This window comes from Lathyrus oleraceus, chromosome 6, assembly GCF_024323335.1.
Source record: "Lathyrus oleraceus cultivar Zhongwan6 chromosome 6, CAAS_Psat_ZW6_1.0, whole genome shotgun sequence".
NCBI classification, from domain to species: domain Eukaryota; kingdom Viridiplantae; phylum Streptophyta; class Magnoliopsida; order Fabales; family Fabaceae; genus Lathyrus; species Lathyrus oleraceus.
In genome coordinates, this window is record NC_066584.1 from 461540013 (window position 1) to 461563547 (window position 23535).

The following is a 23535-nucleotide window of genomic DNA, read 5'->3' on the forward strand; positions in this document are numbered from 1 at the left end:
AGGCGGATGTATGAAACTCTGCGAAAGACCATAAGAAAACGGGTTCTCAAATGAAACAACCGGAGGATCTACGGCAGCGGTAGTGTTGATCTCAGAAACCACAGTAGGCTGAGTATCCATCTTTGCATTGATAACCTGGAGTAATTCCATAATTGTTCCTACATTCCCTCGAAGGTCTGCTAGCTCGTTGTTAACGGGATCCATCTCTTGAGCGTGCTCTTCCATCCTTCTTCGAGCTTGAGCTCTAGTGTTATATCGATTCAGGGTGACGAAACTGTACGCGAGAGAACCGAGTATGAGACAACCGGGAGACACATGAAATGCAAAATGTGATACAAAATGCGAATGAAAGATTTCATGGAATTCAAGCATTTACGAATATCGCGGAATACCACTGGGATCTTTATTTATTGATTTGAAAATGGATTACAAATAAATATTCTTAAAAAATCTTAACAAGAAAATAGCTAAATAAAAGCTACGAAAGCCCTAAGGAAGCGTGGTCCACGACTTCAACGAGTAGGCGGAGAGTCGGAGGAAAATAAATCCTCGTAGATTCTTCTCTTTTTGTAGGAAAGCACTTCTTCATTCTTCGCCTGCAGCTGCTTTTGTAGCTCTTCATTCTCACTGACGATAACCTGATATTTATTTTTCCACGTTTCTGCCTCATGTTGTGCTCTCTTCAAAGCGATTTCCAACTTTTCAGCTTCGGACATGAATACTAAAACAGGTTCTCTTCTCGGAGGTAAAGGATCTTGGCGAGGATAAGGCATCTTCAGCTTGATGGCTCTTTCCCGGACCCAACGAAGATAAGGTTCCATAGACACACAATTCATCTTTCCCAAACTTTCTTTTCCTTTCTTGTGCAAATGACGCCAAACGGATACAATCTGATCTTGAAGTTCTTTGTCACCCTTAAAGAAGATTTTCTCCACATGAACACTTTTAGGCGGTTCTTTCAAGGGATACCCTAACTGTCGGCGAGCTAGGACTGGATTGTAGTTGATTCCTCCATTAAAACCAAGTAAAGGTACGTTGGCAAAGTCTCCACAACTGTCAATAATTAGTATTCCATCATACACACGATTATACCAAACGATGTCCGAGTGTGTCAGCGCCATGACCCTTGGTGACCAAAATCCCTTGTCAAGACTCAAAAAAGACTTGGGCAAGTGCGAAATAAACCACTTGTATAATAAAGGCACACAACAGGTGATCATTCCTCCACCATGAAAATTCCGGAGATGTATGGAATGATAAGTGTTACCCAATAACGTTGGTACTGGATTGTTCTTCATGAATATTTTGATGGCGTTAATGTCAACGAATCCTTCAAAACTTTGGAAGAGTAGCATTCCATAAATAAGCAAAGCAAGGATTGTCTCAAAGGTAGGCATGCTTAAATGATCGGCATAATATTGGGCTTTCTTGATTAAGAAATGCGTAGGTAACCCTACAGTTCCGCCTTTGGCGATCATATTGCCTTTGATGTCAGACACCTTTAAGCATATGGCTTTAGCAATGTCTTCCTCTTTAGGGTCCTTCTCTAAGAAAGGGAATGGAGACTTATCCACAATAGGTAACCCCACCAACTGAGAGTACTCTTCTAAGGTAGGTAATAGCTGATAATCTGGGAACGTGAAACAATGGTAATCCGGATCATAGAACTGTAGTAACGTAGAAAGAAGCCCATCCTTCACTTGGATTCTCAATAAGGATAATAGCCTTCCGTACTTGTCCTTGAACCCCTCTTGATCTTCAACCAAAGCTCCTAGCTTCCTTAGGTCATCCAACTTAAAATTATTAAAAGAGTATTTCAAGGTGTTTCTCTTATTGTAATCCATGGTAGCCTGCGATGTTTATAAATAAAGTTTGAAGTCCATGAGATGTAATGCAATGTGATGTTTTATGGATGTAATGCACATAAACACACAAAGTCCTAGGTTAAAGGTATATGAGCGGAAGTCAAGGTCTACCCATCCCACAAAGGTATGTACTATAGGGTTAATTGTACCTGCGGAACAAGGGTTCTAAATCGGTGCCCAAAGTCATCAGTCCATCTTTCGGATATTATCAATTTCCCAATTGACTCGGTGGTTAATAATATTCTCAAGAGAACCTCTTTTGAGTGTGGTATCGCGTAGCAACTATTTTGGGATTACTCCCTCATAGTCCCCGCACTACGTCCTAGATAAGGCCAAAGTGGTGTTAAGGTAACTACGGTCCCCAGTGTCATAGGCTCCCATCGAAGATAGTAAGTGTCTTCACGATTACTCGTTCAACAGAACTACCTTTCAAAAGGGCCTCAACTGAGCGGTGATTCTCAAGTCGGCTTGGTCAGGATTCAACTCCCTATAAGCTTCGTTGAATCTATCACCTCCTATAATAAGTTCACTCAAATCCGGGTGTAGGACTTATCTCACAACAAAGATACCCCCCATAATACACAATAATATATACAGACAATTAATAGTATAAAATATCATACAATAAACAAAATAGGGGCAACCCTTAATTATGTGGATCCCCAGTGAAGTCGCCATTTTCTGTTGCGGTGCAAATAGGATACCAAACTATTAATTAGTTTGAATCACAATTCAATTTACAACCGCTCTTTGACTTATCCGAAGGAAAAGGTCAAAAGAGGGAAAAACCTATTTTTGCATCGTAAACACAATGCGGGGAGAGCTCTAGGTAAGGGGTTGGCTAAGCTTAGGGAAGGTACTAGCACCCTAAACTTCTGTAGTATTCTACAGGAACCTTTTGTTTACTGTATGCTTTTTTTATTTTATTATCTGCTTTAAATATATAATGAGCTAAGGGATAGAGTGACCTAAAAGACCTAAGGGGTTAGTCCTAAATTTACTCGGCAAGACGTCGCATCTTGTGCCTACATATCCTGACGGGAATGGAATCAGAGTAATTGTAGTTCCCCTCAAAAGGGAGGCTAGACACTTCTTGACTGTGGTCAAGGTTTCGACGGGGAATAAGCATTTCTTAAGGAAACGCTTACGTGGAGTGTTGAAACTCCTATTTCTACGTTAAGACGTTGAATTGAAATTAGGGCTAAAATTAGGGATTCTACGGCGGGAAACCCTAAAGCAGAGTACGGCGACTCTTTGACCTAATGCTAGGGTAAAGGGCGTTTTCGTCCACGGCAGGACGCCTAGGCTATTGAGGTTTTGGAAACGGTCAAGGGTTTGAAAAGGGTCAAAATTTAGGGTTATTGACTCGGCGGTCACACTGCTAAACCTAATTCCTTCGGAGGGCAAGACGGTAAAAACATGCAAGCAACAAAATTATTACATGGCAGGCATAAAAAATATGAAAATAAAGCAAGCAGTAAAGGAAAGCATCGCGACCACTCGCGTAAATTACAAATCCCCAAAAATGCGAAATAAAATAAACCGCGACCATGGCCTCGCGTAAATTACATCCATGGAACAAAAACGAACAAATGAAATAATAATGATAAATTGAAACAAACAAATTAACGGGGGTTAGACGAAAATGAAACGGCTAAGTTAAAACTGAATTTTTGAGATTTTTCTTTGTTGAAAAGAAAAGTTATTATATTTTTTTTTTTATATATTTCTGAGAAGGAAGGGTTATTTTAAGGTTAATGCCTTTTTCCTAAAAAACAAATTGTTTTAATTTGAAGGGTTTTTTTTATTAAGAAAAGAACTTATTTTTAACTTTTGTGGTAAATAAATAACAAACAAATTAATCTAAATATTAAAAAAAATGTGTTATTATTATCCTTTTTTAAACGGTGGAGAATGATTTATAGTTACTTTCCCTATCTTAAATTTATTAAAGAAAAACAAAGCAAACGAAAATGAACAGGCAAATTAACTTAATCCTCACAAGACGTCAAAAAACTTTATAAAAACAAAATTGATTATAAATTATGTACCTAGCTTTTAAAACAAAGGAAATTTGTTACGTAAAAGTTATATAAAAAAAAATCTTACTTAATAGCAATTATTAACGTTATTAATTTTATTAATTAGAAGTTATGAGAAAACTTTCCAATTTACTATGTTAATGACTAATTGACTCCTAGTGGTGCTTTTTTATTTAAAAAACAATTACTAATACCAATTTACTAAAACCAAACAGACAAGCATAAACGTGAATAGAAAAAGGTCATTTGGCTTTGTGCTTGCTGCTAGGGTTTGTCAATCCTTTCTCTTTCTCTCCTTATACCGCCGGCGGCGGCCATTGTTGCATGCTCCATGTTTCTTTCTTCTATCCTACACATCTTCTTCTTAAACCTGAAATGCACACATCAGAGCAAAACGATTTACGGTAATAAAATCCTACCTATACGCGTTTGTTATCGACGACGTTTGTTGAGGTTCGTTAGCCGATGATGTTTTGCGACTGAGGCGTTGCTCGATGACGGTAATGGGTCCCGTTGGTAGTGGCAATCAGAAGGATCCACGGCCGCCACGAGTTCCCGACGTTGATCCGTTACGACGAAGCTTCGATTCTGGCTTCTCATTCTTCCCTCAGGATTGCGGATCCCTCTTAATATTTATATCCCCCTCGAATCCACTGTGGGCTTTGATTTTTCATGATTTCCGCTGAAGTTGTTGCTAGATTTGTTGAGGTATTTTCGGAACAGATTATTAATGAGTCTTTGACTGAACGACTTTGTTATGTTGTTGTTGTGCTTTTGGATCCGGATTTTACGCTTATTGATTTTATTTCGGATTTGCTGGCTGGTATTGTTTTGGATTTAATTATGATTTACGGATCTTGGATGAGTTTGATTCTTTTCTGATGTTGATTTGGATATCCGTTTTATTTTCAGACATTGGATTTGCCGAAATATTATTCTTGGATCCATAGCTCCAGATTTGGATTTTCGGTTGGCTTTGAAATCTGGATATTTGGATTTGTCTTGGATATATTTACTTGATAGATGGATATGGATTTTAGATTCACGTGGGTAATCCGTTTGGCTTCGAAACAATTTTCCGACAAAATCATTTTCGGCCCAGGACTTCTTTTTCTCTTCTTCTCTGTTGTCCCGAAAAGAACGGATACTACCGGTTGATGCCGAGGTCGTGAATCGGAATGGGAGCTGGTTTCGGCAATTGTCGTGCCCTCCCGACACCCAGTGATGACATTTTTCCGAGGGTGTCAAAATAAATTCTAACATTTTTTACTCCGCTTTTCTGTTCTTTGTCTGTGTGCAGGTACGGAAGGAAACCTCGGATGAAGAAACATGAAGAACCGGCATGAAGATCATATAATTTGTAATAAAATTATTTATGAATAAAATTCACAAACATTTCTACCCAAGAACAACGTTTGATTCTTCTTTCCATGATTTAATTTTGTCGCAACCGAATGACCCAAAACAATATCTGATTAAAAATCAACTTGGTCAAAATTCTCTGAATGAAATTAATCGGTTAAATTTAAACGATTAATAATAAAACCAACTTCACCGTATGAAACCAATATGAATAAATTCCAGAAAAACCCAAATGAATTAAACTTCGTCATCTCAAACCGTGTTGCTTAAAACATGATGTAACCTTCAGTTCCAATCCAATATTTCCAGATTAAATCGCGCTTGATGATAGAATCGATGATAGTCTTGAACGAATTAAAACAGGAAGGAAGCAGAGAAAATCGATTAACAGTGAAAATAGAAATATATTCCGCATTAAAATTCAATTTGCGTCTCTGATAAAATACCAAACCATAAACCAATTCAGCCCATAAACCTCAATTAAACAGCAATCAAAACCCGAATCTGAATCAGAATTTCTACTGCTTTGGCTTCAAAAATAACTGGCAGATAGCAGAAGAACAGAAAAATAAACTGATTAAAACAGAACTTCCGCCGCATGGAATCTTGTCCCGATTTGAACCGAACCAGCTTAATGTCTCAAACATACTCAAACCCAAGTGACAAAATAAATGTCTCGGAACTCAATTGACGACAGAGTCTCAGCCCGTTGAATTAATTACCGTATCTCAAAAATCCTGATGCCAAAAGTTACCGTGAATCTCTGTTTATCCTCAAAGAAAATGAAAATGAAATAAAAAAACTCGGAAGCGGAGGCCCTAATTATTCAATAAATCCCTAATGATAACTTAGCTTCGAGGACTGTCAGTAAACAAAGTGAAAATGACCATTTTGCCCTTTAACAACTAAAGTGTACCAGACGCGGTTTCTGCAAAACGAAACAAAACTACACAACCCGTTAATAGTTAGCTGATGCGAAAATGAGATGACATGCGACATGAATCGACTAATTTGAGGGTAAAATTTGGGGTATTACACCTAGGTAATTTGTTGTGTTTTGATTTATATGATTATATTCCTTTTTATATTCAATATTGCTTATGTTTAATGTTATGAATAATTGACGAACGATTTAATCTCAAATTGTATTTGAGTAATAACCTTAGATAATATAATTTTATTTTAGTAATAAAATTGATTTGTACCATATCCCTTAGATTTTAATGATAACAAAGTATTTAAAGAACAATTAGATATACTAATATTTGTTCAAGTGTGTAGGACCATAAACTAAAATTTCAGGAATAAACTAAGTATTTGTTATGTTAGTGAACATCTATAAAGAGAAACTTAAAGACCAAAATCTTAAAGATCAGAAGCTGAAGACCAAATTTTGAAGAAGTCTATTTTTGAAGATCAGACTCTGAAGAAGTCAGCCTCTGAAGACCATACTTTGAAGAAGTTTACTTATGAAGATCAGAATCTAGAGTCAGTCAAAGCGTAAAGATCAAGGTGAATCTGATATGTCACTATCAAACTCTGTAGCTATTTTATCTTCTTCTGATCACGTGAAAACCTAAGCTATTTTTCATATTGACAGTTGGGATGTAACTTATAATTCTTTTTGAAGCAAAGGAATTTCAAATGACCTTTCAACATCATTATCCGTATAAAGAAACATCTCAACGTCCACGAATCAAGCTTTTCAAAGACTCTCTTGTGCAAACTCTCCAACGAATCTTTTCCTTCTCTATATAAAGAGTTGAAGACTTGAAAAACCATAATAAACTATTGACATTCAAAGATAAGTTACTCTGTCAAAACATAAGCACAAGTTTAACTTACGACTTCTTATCTTTGTATATCTTAAAAATACCTAAGTCTTAAAAAAATCTTATATTATATTTACACCTCTGATTGTATATCAAGTGTATTACCCCAAACAGTCATTTATCTATTATCTGTTAGGTAGATTGTTAGAAGTATCTTACTTAATGTTTAAGCATTAGAAGTCTATTGCTTGTGTGTTTGAGCATTTAAAGTCTCTTGCTTGCGTGCTTGAGCATCTGAAGGTTCTTGCTTGCGTGCTTGAGCATCTTGAAGTATCTTACTTTATGTTTGAGTTTGAAAGTCTCTTGCTTGTGTGGTTGAGTAAATTGTATTCTTGTGTGATTATATTGAAATTCTTTGGAGGTGTATGGGGGACTGGACTACTCTCAGTTTGTGAGAAGAACCAAGATAACTTTGTGTGTCTCTTTCTTTCTTTCATTTTTTATTCGCTACTTATCACTCACCTATGATTAGACTCTAGACTTTGTGTTTAGAATCTAACTAGAGTTTTAAAAAGAAAAAAGTCTAACACAATTTAACCCCCCCTCCTTGTGTTTTTATCGCCTTCAATTAGTATTAGAGTACGGTCTGTGCTAAACACTTAACAGTGGTACATAAAAGATCCTGAGAGAAAAACATATTAAATCATGTATGATACATATGAGACTGGTAGTGGTACTTGAAGGTAACGGGAAACACAAGAAAGAGGGGTTTGAATTGAGTTTCTACAAATGAAATCTTTTTATACCCAACACAACAATAAAAAAACAAAAAACAAAAATAATAAAAAAATTAATTTTACCTTTTTATTTACATTATTTACTTAATGGTCCCTGTTAAAGGATGGTTTCAACTAACCTTCAAATAGTTGAAATCCCTCAAGTTAGTTACTCTTATAGCTAGCTCAGTTGCTCGCAGGAATTTATTGTACACACTCATTGCCATATATTATCCCATGGAACCAACTCCTAACTAAAAGTTAGTTAGACTAGTGGGTGTATCAATGATCTATAAAATTTCAAACATGACCTTATTTTCATACAATGTTGATATTGAGTGTCTCTTAATTTGCAAAGAGTGGTGGTGGTGGATTTACTGATGACCGGATTCTTGCTTTTGTTTTTGCGATTCTTGCTTTTGTTTTTGCGTTATTTTTATTAATTTGGGGCCTATGAAACGCATGCACAACCATGACATTAACACTTATATATCAATTCTATCAATAGTATACTAATAACTGTTTTCTAGAAAGCTGCATTCGACTAAGGTTGTGTAACCTAGTCGAAGTCGAAGTAGCTGTGAAATTAGTTGTATTCGACAGAGTCGAGTACAGTTGAGTCGAAGTCAAAATGTAACTTGTACGTTTTAGGTTTATATATATATAACTCTCTGAAGCACACACTCGTTTGGCACTGTATGGATGTTTGTGTTTCCGCTTGGACCAATTCTCATACCTGCAAGACAATGCAACCCTGCATTAAAAACAGCATCACATGCATATTCACATTACCAATTAATTTGTCAACCCTGTAGCTTCAAGATCTTCAACAATAAATTAAAATAACCAAGCTTTATTTGTATTTAACTAAATTATAGAAAAGTTAAAACTCTAAATTTTGGAATCAGGGGGCATTCCGAGAATTGAACTCGGGACCTCTCGCACCCTAAGCGAGAATCATACCACTAGACCAAATGCCCTGAGTGATTGCATATTGCCAATTTTACATTTTCACAGTTGAAATTAAAAAGAAAATGATCCATCTTACATTTCCACATTCTTATACAACAATCTGATTTGTCCCACTAGGTGAAGTTGCCTACTTGAGTCAAAAGCCGTCATAATGTTATAAATAATACTAACATAGAATAGATCATATATATAGCAAAAATGGTCCTCTATGCATTTCTTAATAGTTTTGTCATTAGTATTTCATGATATTTCTCTACATCATTGTGTCACCACTATCCATAGAATCTATTCTCCTTATATGGAATCTATAGGTTTACTCCATATATGTTCATAACCATCTAAGTCGATATTTAACCTGTTATCTCCAATAGGTGCTAGTTTTCTACCCCAACTCTCTCCATTGTAGCATCCTCATGGACCGGGACTTCACTCATGCTACCCCGAGTATTTTATTGTTGGCTTTTTACCATCTAACACTTTATTTCATATAACAATGCAATTCTTTCCCATTGTTATAAAGCAAAATTATTTGTCAATTGTGATTGTAAAAGGAAGAGTTTGACTACTAATATACCCGCACGTTGCGCGGGTAACTTGAATATTTACTTTATGAAAAGTTAAAGAATAACTAAATGATGCAATCAAGTTGTTCACTACACGTATTTATCTAATAAAAGATGAAATAGTACCGCACAATTTACACCTAGCAAAAAAAGATGATAGTGAGATAAATGTTAAGTTCTAGTTTATAACAATAGGGAATCAAATAATGAGCCAAGAGAAATTTAAATGGCAAATTAATAGAATTAAATTGTCGTAAAAAAACATCTTTACCATTTACACTTCAGATTTTCTACATCAAACCTGGTTTTTTCATAGTCTTTCCATCTTCACATAGAATCTAACAGATTAATTTCCAATGGTACATAATCTCAATTGGAAGCGCCTCTCTTATGTATTAATCAAAATCTTCCTTCTTTTCTTGTAGCACCTGCATTACTAATTTCATTTAGCACAATACAAAAATGACTATTACTCAAATTAGAATATCCTGCATGTGTATAAAATTCTGAAGTTCACATGAAAATTGAACTTACTCAGGTATTTCCAGCCAATAAAATACTTTGTTTGAAAAGGCTAAATTGAGAATTTTATCAGCTTCACTCATAATCAGAAACACCGACATCGGAAACACGACACCGACACCGACACTGAAATGTCGATACCGGTAATAATTTGAAAAAAAACAAATAAGTTAAACATAATAATAATTATCGGTGTCGGAAACAAAGACTAACGCGGACGCACCTTCTTTTCAGAGGTGTCACTGCTACATAGCTCATAATTGAAAACATGAAATGTGTAGAGTATTGAAGTTCATTGAGAGATGCAAGAGTAGCGGACAATGGTTAATAACAAATATTTGAGTGTACACATCAGATTATATTTGATGTGACAAAAAATAGATTAGTTGGCATATTGATAGATGAGGTTTCATGCTATAATTCTGCAATTCTGTTTTAATAAAATAGAAATAATAATAATAAAATAGAAATAGATTCATGTATCAGCGTCAGTGAAGCTAGCTTATTCATATTGAATTAAACAATTAACAATGTCAAACTTCCACAGCTTCAAAAGGGGGCATTCCGAGAATCGAACTCGGGACCTCTCGCACCCAAAGCGAGAATCATACCACTAGACCAAATGCCCTGATACAAAAAGTTTTTTATTGTAAATAACTTAGTTGGCACAATTATTTTGGGGAAAAATTTGGAGTACATACCTCTTATTTGCCTATATATGTCATCACTAACAAGTGGACAAGATTTATTTTTGATATCCATATCCAATAGGATCTCATCATTCATTCTGATCAAGACTGAAGAAAAAAAAAACAGTGAAATCAATTTGTTATCAACATCAAATATTATAGTTCTTCCGTGTCAAACAAATAAGTGCAATATGGAAATCAAACTATACATCAGAAACCACTTTGATGAAGCAATGCAAGCCCAACAATGCTGAGATTGATGCTGCACTTGGATTTCTGTCTATGCCCCCAATTCCTCATACAGTGGAATGCTGCTAACTAAGAAAGATAGGAGTGATGTCAGGGAACTAACACCATTCAGTAGATTAATAATAAAACAAGAATTTTTGCGATACTATACTCGAGTTATCGTTTCCGCTAAACTACAGTTTTCTAATTACTAAGCTTCAAGAATATGGTGTTAGTGAGGAACTATCCCTCAGACAGTGGAATGCTGCTGAATCAAATGCCTCATTCAAACCCGACAAATTATTAATACCTATAACTGAGATAGAAGAAGCCCAATTTTTTTTCTGAGCTTGATATGAAATCAGAAAACCATCAAATCCACATGAAGGATGGACATTAAAGGAACATTAATTGAAGTTTTTTATGGTTATTCAATAATTCCCATTTTCGTTGATTTTCTTTATCCGATCAATTCTAAATTGAATTTAGGAACAATTCCCTATTGAAAAATAGATAGTGTATTTACATTTTGCAGTGCCCTGCGCCAAAAATGACATTTGTATAACCCCACTTCCAAGATGTAAATACAGCAGAATATTCGAATATATACAAACAGTTGGAAGAAACATTTCAACAAACAGCTGAAGGGCACTTACGGTAAAGACATATTTAGCCAAATGCTTTGAATAAACATGAAAAGACGAGGTAAACGGTGAGGCAATATGCAATTGAAGAAGATACATAACCTGAAGTAATGTTCAAAAATTTAACCGGCTGCAATATGAAAGGAGAAGAGTCATAAGATTAGAGAATGATCTAAACCCAAACTGCAACAATGCAGAAATTAATAACAATAAAAAAAGTTATGGTTCACATTCAGATTATATTTGCTATGTCCATTAATGTAATATTTAATTAACATGCAATGTGTAGAGTAGTGAAGTTCTTTGAGAGATGCAAGAGAAGTAGACATGGTGAATAACAAATAATTGAGAGTGTACACATCAATTATATTTGATGTGGCAAAAAAGAGATTACTTGGCATATTGAAAGATGACGTGTCACGCTATAATTCCGCAATCATATTTTATAAAACTAATGAATAAAAATAATAAAATAGAAATAGATAAATAGATTCATGTATCAGAGCATTCATCTCAAGGCATTCACCTTTAACAAATAAGTCCTGAAACATAATTGTTAATTAACCAATACACCAGAAAATAAGTCGAGCGTGTCAGTTTCATATCTTTAACAAATATAAAAGTGAATCGGTAGTTTATTCATATTGAATTAAACAATGATAACCTTCCAGAGCTTCAAAACAATTAAAAAAAGGGGCATTCTGAGAATGGAACTTAGGACCTCTCGCACCCAAAGCGAGAATCATACCACTAGACCAAATGCCCTGACATGAAGGAAAAAAAAGAGATTTGTTAGTGAATGGTCAGATCACCTTAGTTGGATACACAACTGTTGGTTGTTTTTCAACATTTCAATAAATATATTGAAAAGTTAAACTCCTAACCTTCAATTTCAAAAAGGGGGCATTCCGAGAATCGAACTCGGGACCTCTCGCACCCAAAGCGAGAATCATACCACTAGACCAAATGCCCTTATATGAAAAGTTTTAGTTTGTAAATAACTGAATTGTGAGAATTGTTTTAGGGGGGAAATTGAACTCCATGCCTCTTATTTTCACCATATGTCATCACTAAACAACTGGATGAGAAGATTTATTTCTAATATCCATATCCAATAGGACCTCGTTATGTATTCTGATCAAGACTGGAGCAGGGACTTACCCTTAGTGGCCTGCAGGAAGAAAACCAGAGTAGAGTTGAAACTGCATAGAAAAGAAGGGTTAGCAGCAGAGATCATGAAAATGGTGCATATTATTTATGAAGGGAATTGAACTCTAGTGAAACGAATGCTGCTTACTAGGAAAGATAGAAGTAATGTCAAGGGATTATCCTTCTTCCAGGACAGTTACTTTTGAAGGAAACAACCAGGCTCAAGGACATAAGATAAGTGTAGGAAGTAACTCAGATAGAGCAGCTCAAGTAATATCCAGGGAGTTGGATGGCAGAGTAGAATTGTGGGAGCTTGAACACTGTCAAGAGCGGAGTTGTAAAATAAAAGGGAACACTGTCAAGAGCGGAGTTGTAAAATAAAAGGGAACATGGCATTTGTTTAGGTCTTTTGGATGTGATGAAGAAAAGGAGGAAAACAACTCAACAGAGCATGTGGACGACGTACATAGGCTGGAGTGCAAGTTTGTATAGCTTTCATTGTATATAATGCCAGATGAACCTTGTGTGCTTCTTTACATTTGTGGAGGAGTATAGATGGAAGGAAGGTAAGGATTTTGGTTGACAATGAGAGCATCGCTAACTTCCACCCTCGAGTACTGTGTGGAAGTAGGGGACGGACACAAAAGAAGTTGTCAAGGGGAATTTAAGGGAGTCAGTAAGCACTTGCAAAATTCTCTGGTTCAACAGGATTTTTCATGGCTGAACTACTACGGACAGCAGTTGTGTTAGAAGTGGAATGGTTGGCTACATAATTTGAAGGAAACCAGAGCTAATTTCAAGGAGTAACATCTATTGATGGAAATTGGAGGAACGACAACAATAATAGAGTTGAGAGAACCAGCTATGGCTGAATCAAATGCCTTATTCAAACCAGACAAATTATTAATACCTATAACTGAGCTAGAAGAAGCCCAACTTTTTTTCTGAGCTTGATATGAAATCATAAAACCATCAAATCCACATGAAGGATGGACATTAACGGAACATTAATTGAAGTTTTTTATGGTTATTCAATAATTCCCATTTTTGTTGATTTTCTTTATCCGATCAACTCTAAATTGAATTTTAGGAAGAATTCACTATTGAAAAATAGATAGTGTAAACTGGAACTAGGATTAATATTCATGTTAGATAATTACCATAGGAATATAGAGTTGTTCGCATGTGTTCGAAAAAATTAGTGTTCATTCATGTTTTAGATAACATTAACTCGCCTAAGGAATTAGAACTTATTTTGAGCAGTTTAACTTTGAAACTCCTACATTGCTCTCAACCGGTAAGGTCAAAAAATGGTCACCACTTATAAGCTATAACCACTATTGAGACCATATTACTATCCCATGTATGAGTCTAACATTGTATACATTTAGAAAGTGAACTCATGTATATTTACAGTACCCTACACCAAAAATGACATTTGTACAATCCCAATTACAAGATGTAACCACAAAATACAGCAGAATATTCAAATATATACAAGCAATTGGAAGAAACATTTCAACAAACAGTTAAAAGGCATTCACGAAAAGGACATATATTCAATTAAAAGCCAAATGGTTTGAATAAAGATGAAAAGAAGAAGTTAACAGTGAGGCAATGGAATTGGAGAAGATGAATAACCTGATGTGATGTTATGTTCAAAATCAAGTTCTGCTGTAATGATGCATGTGTCCGTCCGTGTTGATAAGAGACGGAAGAAGCGAGATAGGGTTCGGTGTTTGAGCGGAGAAAGAAAATATGTGGAGGAGAATGCCAAATGCAATTTTTTTAAATAGTTTATTTTTGTGAATTTTTTTTTAAATAACCATTTTTTCAATTAAAATTTTAAAATAATTATGTTTTATAATATTTACTGAAATAACCATTTTTCCTAAAGTATGCGTTAGTTGGACTGACACATCTATTTTTTTATTAAGTATAGGCGTCCATATCATTGACGCATGCATGCAATAAAGATAATGTAATTGACGCATTTATACAATAATGTATGCGTCAATGCATGTGGCGCATGCTCTATATAAAAAGTTTAAAAATTAAAATTTTATATTTAAAAATAATTAAATTAAATAGGTAAATGAAAAATAATTATTAATATTATAATATTATGTTAAAATACATAACAATTGATAAGAAAATCAATGATCCGTCTGATTGAAACGTCCCCATGTTCCACATTCCAATGTGTTAGCCTGCCTTCGAGGTCTCCCTCGATTTCTCTTAGGTATTTGGAGTTTTCGAATGCTGACATGATGCAATGGTGGCTGATGTGAAAGTCCGGTGGAAGGTCCTGCGATATTTGATAGATTTGTCATCATTTTTCCCCAATAGTTGGGGGTTGTCGCCAACGGCGCTTCCGTAATTGAGTTCGGTGCTCATGTTATCCTAGTTGGTTCATTGTGGTTAGGTGGTTTGTGGACAATATGGTTGCCCGAATTGAGACATTGAAACGTTTTAGAAACAAAGCAATGATTCTTGTGGTGTATTAAAGTCAAACAATGGTTGGGTGTTATGGCGATGGGATACTTGGGTGTTCATAAGTGGGGGGCTACGATGGCATGAGGTTGAATCGTATGAATCATTCGGGCTATAGACATATGTGGTGGTTGCGTATGGTTGTTGGTGGTTAGGGTTTGGTTCCTGACTTTGAATTTGGGTGTGTGACATGAATTGGTTGTGAGGTTGGGTGTTTGGTGGTTGGATGTATATGGTAGGGTGATGGTGTGAGGTTGGTCGTTGGGTTTGGGTGGGTTGACATTGTTCTTGGGCGGGATTTGTTGTTGGACGTTTGATGACGAAGTTCTTTGGCGTGGATCAATCAAATACTTGGCTCAGACACAAAATGTGGTGTTGTAACCGACATAAACCATGACATATAATGTTGAGTCTGTCTAGCACCATGTATGACTGGTTCGTTTAAGATGTGTTGTCGTCGATTCCTCAAAATGACGACACATCTCTTTTGCAAAGTCTCTCCAATCGAAATAATTCCATTGCCCATCGACTCTTTGTTGATGTCAATCTCCCAAACACGTCGGAGATTCTGAAATTTGTTGTTGCATACCAAATTGCAGTTTTACACGGTCACTCTGGTGCTCGTTCGATCGTATTTGAGTGATCAGTGTTTTATAAAAACGCAAGGGTGTTTTCATAAAGTAATATGTCTAAAACACATAATCATTAAAACCTTTTTAAAAATCCTCTATTTCTCAAATAAAATCACCTAAAATCATTTTAGAGTCTAGCCAAATGAATTAGAAATTATGAGAACGATTATGACTTATTTATTTGAATTGCCTAACCAATTGGACGATATACCCAATTGATTAGGTAAAGTATGATCGAGTCTAGAATCAATTGTGATAGTGTCTTAATGAAAGATAACAACTCGCTATTAAATCTTTCCAAAATGGACACAAATAATCAGTTATTTAGATCATCCAATCGATTGGAAGGATGACCTAATCGATTGGACAATAAAGGCATTTACCTTCACTTTTCACATCCCAAAATGTGAGATTTCTCACATTTCTCACTCTCTATCTAAATATTTCCTCTTTCTCTCACATAAATTTGGTCATTGTGCTTTGAGAAAATATTTTGTGTTTAAGTGGGGAAATTTTTCTAAAAAGGGTAATATTGTAAATTTCCAAAAGCTCTTTTTTTTCTCTTAAGTGGATCTCTCTTTCTTTAGGAAGTATTTGTTTGGATTTGAAGCTAAAACCATTAAAATCTTTGGTTGGGGTATTTAGTATTAAGTCTCTGTTTGGTTCGTGAGTTGAATCACTCAATGAAATGCTCTATTTTTGGGTTATTGAAGATAACTAGTGTACAATTCACCTCTTGTGTGTGAAGTCACAATCTGATTATTCAATCTAAGAGCACACAACAAGCTTCACGAAAATATTAGAGTTTTTAATGCACCTTATAACTACCATATTGTGAAGCTTCTCATGTGCTCTTAGATTGAATAATCTGATTGTGATTACTGAATATGGATTCTGGAGACAAACAGTGGCGGAGCCAGATAAAAAAATTTGGGATGACCGCTAACGTAAAATAAAGATTATAAATAAAATGTAAATAGTATTTTAAATAAAATATTAAAGTTAAAATAAATACAAAGTTAATTACTAAAAATTTAAATTACATGACTTAAAACTACCTTAAAGTAATGCTTTACGCGTTCCGAGTGACTTGAAATCGTCAATAATTGACTCCGAACTAATGCTTGCATTAATCTCCCTTTCAATATATACTGTCATGCTATCTCCAAGAAACCCATCATCCATCTTGTTTCTCAACTTAGTCTTAATAATTTTCATTGCTGAAAAATACCTCTCAGTTGTGGCCGTAGAAACGGAAAGAGTCATGATAAGACGAAGTAGTGTATCAATCAAGAAGTAAGTTTCAGCCTGTCCGGATGCAACCAAACATGAACATAGTTCTTGAATAGTTGATAAATTATTCAAGTTTGATGCTTGACGAGCAACAAATAGAAAATGTTGGAGTTGAAATTGCAAATTATTCTTCTCTTGATCACTAAAATCCATAGGATAATATTTTTCAACTAAAGAACAAATAGTATCAATGATAAAAGCTTTATATCCATCCTTAGGAGATAAAGAACAAGAAAGAGTTAACAAATCCATTGTCTGCTCACTGAATCTGCTATTCAACTCTTGTAACTGTTTGTCAATGGTAGTGAAAAAGATTTCAACTTTAAAGTAATGTTGAATTGTGACTTGATTCTCTTCAAGACGGGAGCGTCCAAATCTTGTTGTTGAATGAACATCATTAAGATCAGGAATCTCAATACCATGCTTTTCACAAAAAGATACCACTTTAGTAAACAATATATCCCAACCATTTTCTCTCAAACCTTGAATAAGATGTTTTGTTGAACGAACCAAGTTCATAACATTAACTACATCTTGATTTTTTTTTTGTAAGGCTTGACAAAGCATATCTGTTATTCCCATGATTTCTTTCATCAAATGCAAAATAAATATAAAATCAAATGCCTTCAAGTAATTGTAATAACTATCTGCATCCCCACGTGTAGCATAACTCCCTCTATCTTTTGCTTTTTTATAAAACTAAACAAGTTTCTTCATACATGTTTATCAAGCTAGAAATTGAATCGTAATGTGATCCCCAACGAGTATCTCCAGCTCGTTTCAATGTACCAACTTGATTTGCACCTTTACCAGCTACAATCTCATCAATCTCTAACAAATAAGCAATTTCTTCTAATTGGGCAACTTGTAACTCATCATGACGCTTTGTAGAAGAACAAACAACATTCATAACAAAGATCAACTTCTCAAAAAATTTATGAACAGGTTTGACTTCTCTTGATGATGTAACTAATGCAAGTTGCAATCGATGAGCAAAACAATGAACATAGTATGCATAAGGACAATCCTTTGTAAAGAGGGCTTGTAAACCATTCAATTCTCCTCTCATATTGCTAGCACCATCATACCCTTGGCCACGAATGTTAGAAACATCAAGGTTATATCGAGAAAGTATATCACATATTGCTTCCAGTGACGGAACTGTGGGGGGACGTGGGAAGGCCACGACCACCCCTCAACTTTTTCTCCCCTTATTGCTATCTTCTCTATAGGACCTTCTTCATGATAAGTTCTCAGAATGTTGCACACTTACATGTAAAATTTATATTCATTTGTCTTAAACTTTAAAACACTAACTCAAAATATTTGGCTGACACTATTTTCTATTTGAAGTGTGCTTATATATCCCCTTTATATTAAGTTCTAATTAATTCATTGGAAAGAGCCCTAAAGAATATTATGTTTTTCAATAAATGGTTTCAAAATTTACTTTACTTTCAGGATAAAAAATAAAGAAAAATAATTGATTGATATCTACGTCTTTAACATAGCATTAGGAGGACCAGAACTTGCATATTTTCACCATGATTAAAGTCCTTGCATCATTTATAGGTACGTGAAATCATCGAATATTGTATTAGATGTAGATTTTAAGCCCAATTTCTAATTACTATATTGATATTGTTAGCGTACTTATGATTATCACTCACATTTGACCTATGAATATGTATGAATGAATTTTAAGATGTGTTGTTCCATTACACATTAATTTTATAATGAACATCTTAATTAGAAATATTGAGGAAATAATTTATAAATTTTTTAACTAACATAACTAATTTTATGAATAATTTTAGTATAACAATATAAAAAATAGCTTGAGATTTGCTATGATACGTTTGCGGCCATATTGTAGCTGTTTAGTCTGGAAATGTAAGTTTAGACTGAAGTTTTGCTACAGTTTAGTATAGATTTAGCTAGGAAAATTTAAATATTAGTTGGAACTTTGCTAGGATTTTTGATCTAGATAATTAGCCAACCAATTCCTGCTACGACTTATAGTGTAGTTAGTCCACAACTATTTTCCAACTAATTCTGTTTGATAGGGATTAGTTTCTATTTTTGTCGTAGCTAAACCCAGATTTTCTTGTGGTGAGAATCAAACATGTCAAGTACAAATAAAATGGGCATCATAGATTACCCGGTTACTTTTCATGCAAGGTATCACCTGTCGAACCAAATCTAAATCTGGAGAAGCATTGAGACGAGGAAAAGATCGATGTCATTTTGTTCAAACAAATTGTAGATCAAATCGATTATGATTAGTTTATGATTAACTATGTACTTGGATTATAAGGGGGTATGATATGATATAATCCAGATTTAGTTTGTTATGATTAATTACTTGGGATACAAGTAAATACTTGTATATAAATACGTGTACGTAATTAGATTACAGTAATATAATTTACTTTTCATTCTCCACGTCCTCTCATACTCTTATTCCTTCTACACCTAAGAGCTTCAACACTAACACTCTACGTGTTGTCAAAATGTAAAGAGCTGACGATAAATAATCCAAAAGTCAGCCGATCAACACGTCAGTTAAGTTATAATAAAACTAAACTAACTAACTATGATGGCGACAATTACTTGAAAGGCGTATAAGTCTCGAGTTCTGAGACGATTCCTTGAATTGATCCAACTGCAGCAACAAGACTCACAATCAAGCAAAAGCCATTTAGAAGTTTCATTCCTATCCATGTAGAACTGTACTTGACAACCTTAGCTTGTGTCAAATACATCTCTATTGGAAAGTACACAGTCAAGGGAAAGAATGTTACAGCTCCTAGCAAACCCACAATGCTGTTGAAGAACGGAAATATGATAGCAATCAATGTTGTGATTATCACATACATTGTCCTCCATATCACCCTCAACATGTTCATTCTCCATGTACCAACTAAAGGAATTCTTGCATTATACTCTTTTGTCATGAATTTGCTTTGTGGCCAACGCTTACTACCCCAACTTTCCACAGCAGAAAATACAGGTTGTGCAAATACCTGATAAGCTCCGATGAGATGAATAATGATGAAAAGATTACCAATGTCAACGAGCCAAAACGGTTCGTAAAAACCAAATCCGGTTAAAAAGTTTCCCGGTGCATTATTCCCAAATGCTGCATACCCTAGAAGACCACATAATGCATAAAACAGTGTGGTGATTGAAATTCCAGTCACAGTAGCTTTCTTCATGGTTTGATTTTCTGGCGGGTTCGATTTCAATGTATCCTGTAACAAAACAAAATCATAATTCATCTTTTTGATTTTACTATTCGCGTAATTTTGCTTAACATTACTTACCTGTATCTCAACAAAAACCATACTGAAAGCATATGCAAAAGCTATGTTTCCAAGTGCTTGAAAGGTATTCCAGATCTTATTTGAACTTGTGACATCCACTCCAACAACTACTCCTGTAAGTCCTGTCTCCAAATGGTGTCCTCCTTCTGTATAATATCAAATATAATGATGTATTTGTCATATTAATTAGCATAACTACAAGTACTATTTCTAGTTAATTTTATATAACTAATGATGAACCTGCAATTTTCGCTATGGAAAGACCGATGCCGATAGATGCATAACCGAAAGACATGACAGCAGCAACAATAGAGAGCCATGAAAGTTCATGGAAGTCTGGAATTTGGCTTAGAAAAATCTGAAAGATCCCAAAAATGGCCGTATATGGATAATTGGCAGTATTACAATCTGCTTCATGGCCATACTTATGAAAGCAATTGGATTTTTTTATAGCCCTATTAAAAAAAAGAAAAAAAAACAAGCAAGTATTATCATTATTTTTACTATTCTCATAGCTTTATTTAGAAAAATCAATTATAGATTTAGGTGAGAGATTCTTACACTATACTAATGGATGCTGTGAGAGTGTAACCAATGGTACAACCCACAAGATTTGTGTACTGTGCCAATCCACAAAACTTGTATTGAATTCCTCCTGTAGAGAAAGATAAAGAAATGTTACAATGCAACAATCAGCTTGGAAATAAACTTTTCTACTAAAACACATGAATATTGAATAGTTTTTATTTGAGTAATTTTAACAAACACAACAATCAACACTGATTAACATCATTTAAAATACATTTATTTAAATTTTATTATAATTTATATTATTTTAAATTACATGCAAAATTCCCATTTTTCATTATGCAGTGATGGTGTTCTTTCTATCCAAATAGTCTTCTCTAAAATATGAATTTTGAAAGAAACAAAACAACAAAGATAATGGATTTTTGAAATTAATTACCTAAAATATTTTCGACCATCTTCATGTAGGTAGGGTTTCTACTCCCGTAAATAGAATCGGGATATCTATAACAGTTAGTCATGAGAATCGAAGTGAGGAGAGTGATGAGCGAGAAGAGTACGAGAGTGACTGTCCCTGCAATCCATCCCAACTGAGCAACGGCCCATGCCAACGACAACACTCCAGACCCTATAACAGCCGTCACTATGTGTGCACTCGCAGTTACCCATGTTCCTTCATGAATCATAATTTAAACATTATTATGTTAAAATAACAACATAGTAATAACATGCGAAAATGAAAAATGGAAAATAAAAAATAAAAATATAATTTTGATGAGACAAAATACAAACCTGTTCGTTTTATGCTTCCATCATCATCATATTTGTCATCCTCTATGGAGAAGCTACTCTGCACCACCATCACTCTCTCTATGTTTTCTTGTAAAGTCTTATGAAATTAGCACATACTTAATGGTGTGATATGATTTTAATACTTGGGAATAAATTGAAGTGTTTAGATTAATTTATAAATCTAAAAAAAGTGTAGTTTCTATATCAATTCAATTATGTTTGCATATCTCATATGTGTATAAAGGCATTAAAAACCAAAATAGTACAATACGATGGTCGATAGAAGGCAGAAGAGGTACTGGTGATCATAAAAAAAAAAAACTAAAACCAAACAAAAAGATATAGCAAAAACCCTATAACAAAATCGATAGAAAGCACTTAAAATAAGAAACAAATGTAGTTTTTTTTGGGATTTTGTTTTGTCTGTTTTTCTGATGTATCTTGCGCGGTTTTACTTACCATATTTATACTATTCTTATCTGTTAGCTGTTTTTTAATCAACAATTGATATGTCTGATTTATATATAAATTAGATTTATTAATTCAATAAATATTTTAAAAAGTCAATTTTGTTCTTAATAGTCAAATGTAAAATGTATATTTTAACAAGTGAATGATAAACCATAAATTGAACGGAGGATAGACCGTGAATTTAACTCTTAAAAAGTATTTTTTTTAAAAATACATTTATGTTTTTTATGCAATATTTAAATTAAAGTTTCTAAATGCAAAATCTAGAACTCAAATCTTGGATGACAGGTGATCCATTTAATTTTTTGTTGAGTATTGTTGAAAATAAAAAGTGTGAGTAGTGTGAGGAAGTTTCACATTGATTAGAAATGTGGAGATTTGGACATCTATAAGTGAGAGAACTCACACAACTACCATCTTAAGGTTTTGGGTGAGTATGCGGTGTGTCTCTCACAAATGTGTCTTGCTTTTAAAGAAAACTCCTAAAGTAAAAATGCCCTCTTATGTTAACCCCCGAGTTGATGACCCAACTGTGATACCAGAGCCTTTGATTCGAGTGAAGGGACCAACTCACTTGTATCGAAAGTATTCTCACATGATCATGAGTAGAGTGTCCCGTTGAAGAGTGTCAACGACGGTACAAGTGTATGTGATGGAAAAAAAGAGCTTGTGTTTGAAGGGCAACATTGTGAATATACTCACTGTCATACGGTGAACTGGACTTTTGTGTTTTTGCTTTGGAAAGCAAATGTCGCGGATAGCAAGAGTCGCCACCGACTTTTCTTTTATCCAATAAGGAAAGGTGGAAAAGAACAGGAAAGACCTTAATTAGATTTTGGGTTCGGGAGGTACATTATACAAAGGGAAGGTGTTAGCACCCTTTGTATCCATGGTTATCCATGGGCTCTTAATTGCTGGATCACTTATGTTTGTCTGAAAAGTGTTTGTGAATTGCTTAAAAATGTATTGAAAAGAGAGTTTAACTTTGTAATGATTCTTGTACGAATGTATACAAAGTATTTATCTCGTTTAATTTTGAAAGCGGTTTAGAAAAATATAACTTGGCAACCATTCTAGTACGAATGTATACCAAGTGGTGATTTTCTAGTAGATGTTTTGCAAAGCGTGATGTATGAAAAATGTTTTAGGTTGTGAGTCAGCAATTAAGAGTTATACCTACCCAAGGTCTTTATGGGTATTTCCTATCCTTATGAGGGTAAAACTGTCCTTACTATTGAGAAGTAAGTAGTTTTATCCTTTGGATGTAAGGGACGTCGTAGGGTCATCGATTGGTCATTGAAGGCAGCATTTGTAAGGATACCTTAGCATTCGAAGGGACGCTCATCAGTTAACCGTAGGCTACGCCGAAGGGTCATCGAGGGACAAAATCATATATTCGAAGGCAACATCCAAGGG

General features: G+C 34.6%; 2 protein-coding genes, 1 long non-coding RNA gene and 3 other non-coding genes across 11 annotated transcripts; all 6 read right to left on the minus strand.

Moving 5' to 3' along the window:
• Window positions 1–512: 512 nt before the first annotated feature.
• LOC127096241 (uncharacterized) lies at window positions 513–1844 on the minus strand. Its single transcript, XM_051034832.1, has one exon. It carries the CDS (start codon window positions 1842–1844, stop codon window positions 513–515), a length of 1332 nt encoding a protein of 443 aa, XP_050890789.1.
• A 6718-nt stretch (window positions 1845–8562) lies between these two features.
• Window positions 8563–14346, minus strand: LOC127097624 (uncharacterized). Of its 5 annotated transcripts, none has more exons than XR_007793112.1 (5): window positions 14226–14346; window positions 10773–12199; window positions 10576–10671; window positions 9887–10501; window positions 8563–9780 (listed from the first exon to the last, which is right to left on the minus strand). It is a non-coding gene; the product is annotated as an uncharacterized LOC127097624 (long non-coding RNA). The 5 variants fall into 5 exon arrangements; XR_007793114.1 differs by adding an exon at window positions 12597–12637 and having other exon boundaries at window positions 8563–10501; window positions 14226–14335; XR_007793113.1 differs by adding an exon at window positions 12320–12637 and having other exon boundaries at window positions 8563–10501; window positions 14226–14335.
• On the minus strand, window positions 8726–8797 carry TRNAP-AGG (transfer RNA proline (anticodon AGG)). Its single transcript has one exon. It is a non-coding gene; the product is annotated as a tRNA-Pro (tRNA).
• On the minus strand, window positions 10431–10502 carry TRNAP-UGG (transfer RNA proline (anticodon UGG)). Its single transcript has one exon. It is a non-coding gene; the product is annotated as a tRNA-Pro (tRNA).
• Window positions 12336–12407, minus strand: TRNAP-UGG (transfer RNA proline (anticodon UGG)). The gene has a single exon. It is a non-coding gene; the product is annotated as a tRNA-Pro (tRNA).
• A 5265-nt stretch (window positions 14347–19611) lies between the features above and the next one.
• On the minus strand, window positions 19612–21718 carry LOC127093103 (amino acid permease 6). 2 transcript variants are annotated; one of them, XM_051032002.1, is made up of 6 exons: window positions 21649–21718; window positions 21296–21529; window positions 20890–20983; window positions 20569–20783; window positions 20329–20471; window positions 19612–20256 (listed from the first exon to the last, which is right to left on the minus strand). In XM_051032002.1, the coding sequence occupies exons 1-6, from the start codon at window positions 21716–21718 to the stop codon at window positions 19612–19614; spliced, it is 1401 nt and encodes a 466-aa protein (XP_050887959.1). The 2 variants fall into 2 exon arrangements, with proteins under 2 accessions (XP_050887959.1, XP_050887958.1); XM_051032001.1 differs by having other exon boundaries at window positions 20329–20474.
• Window positions 21719–23535: the final 1817 nt, after the last annotated feature.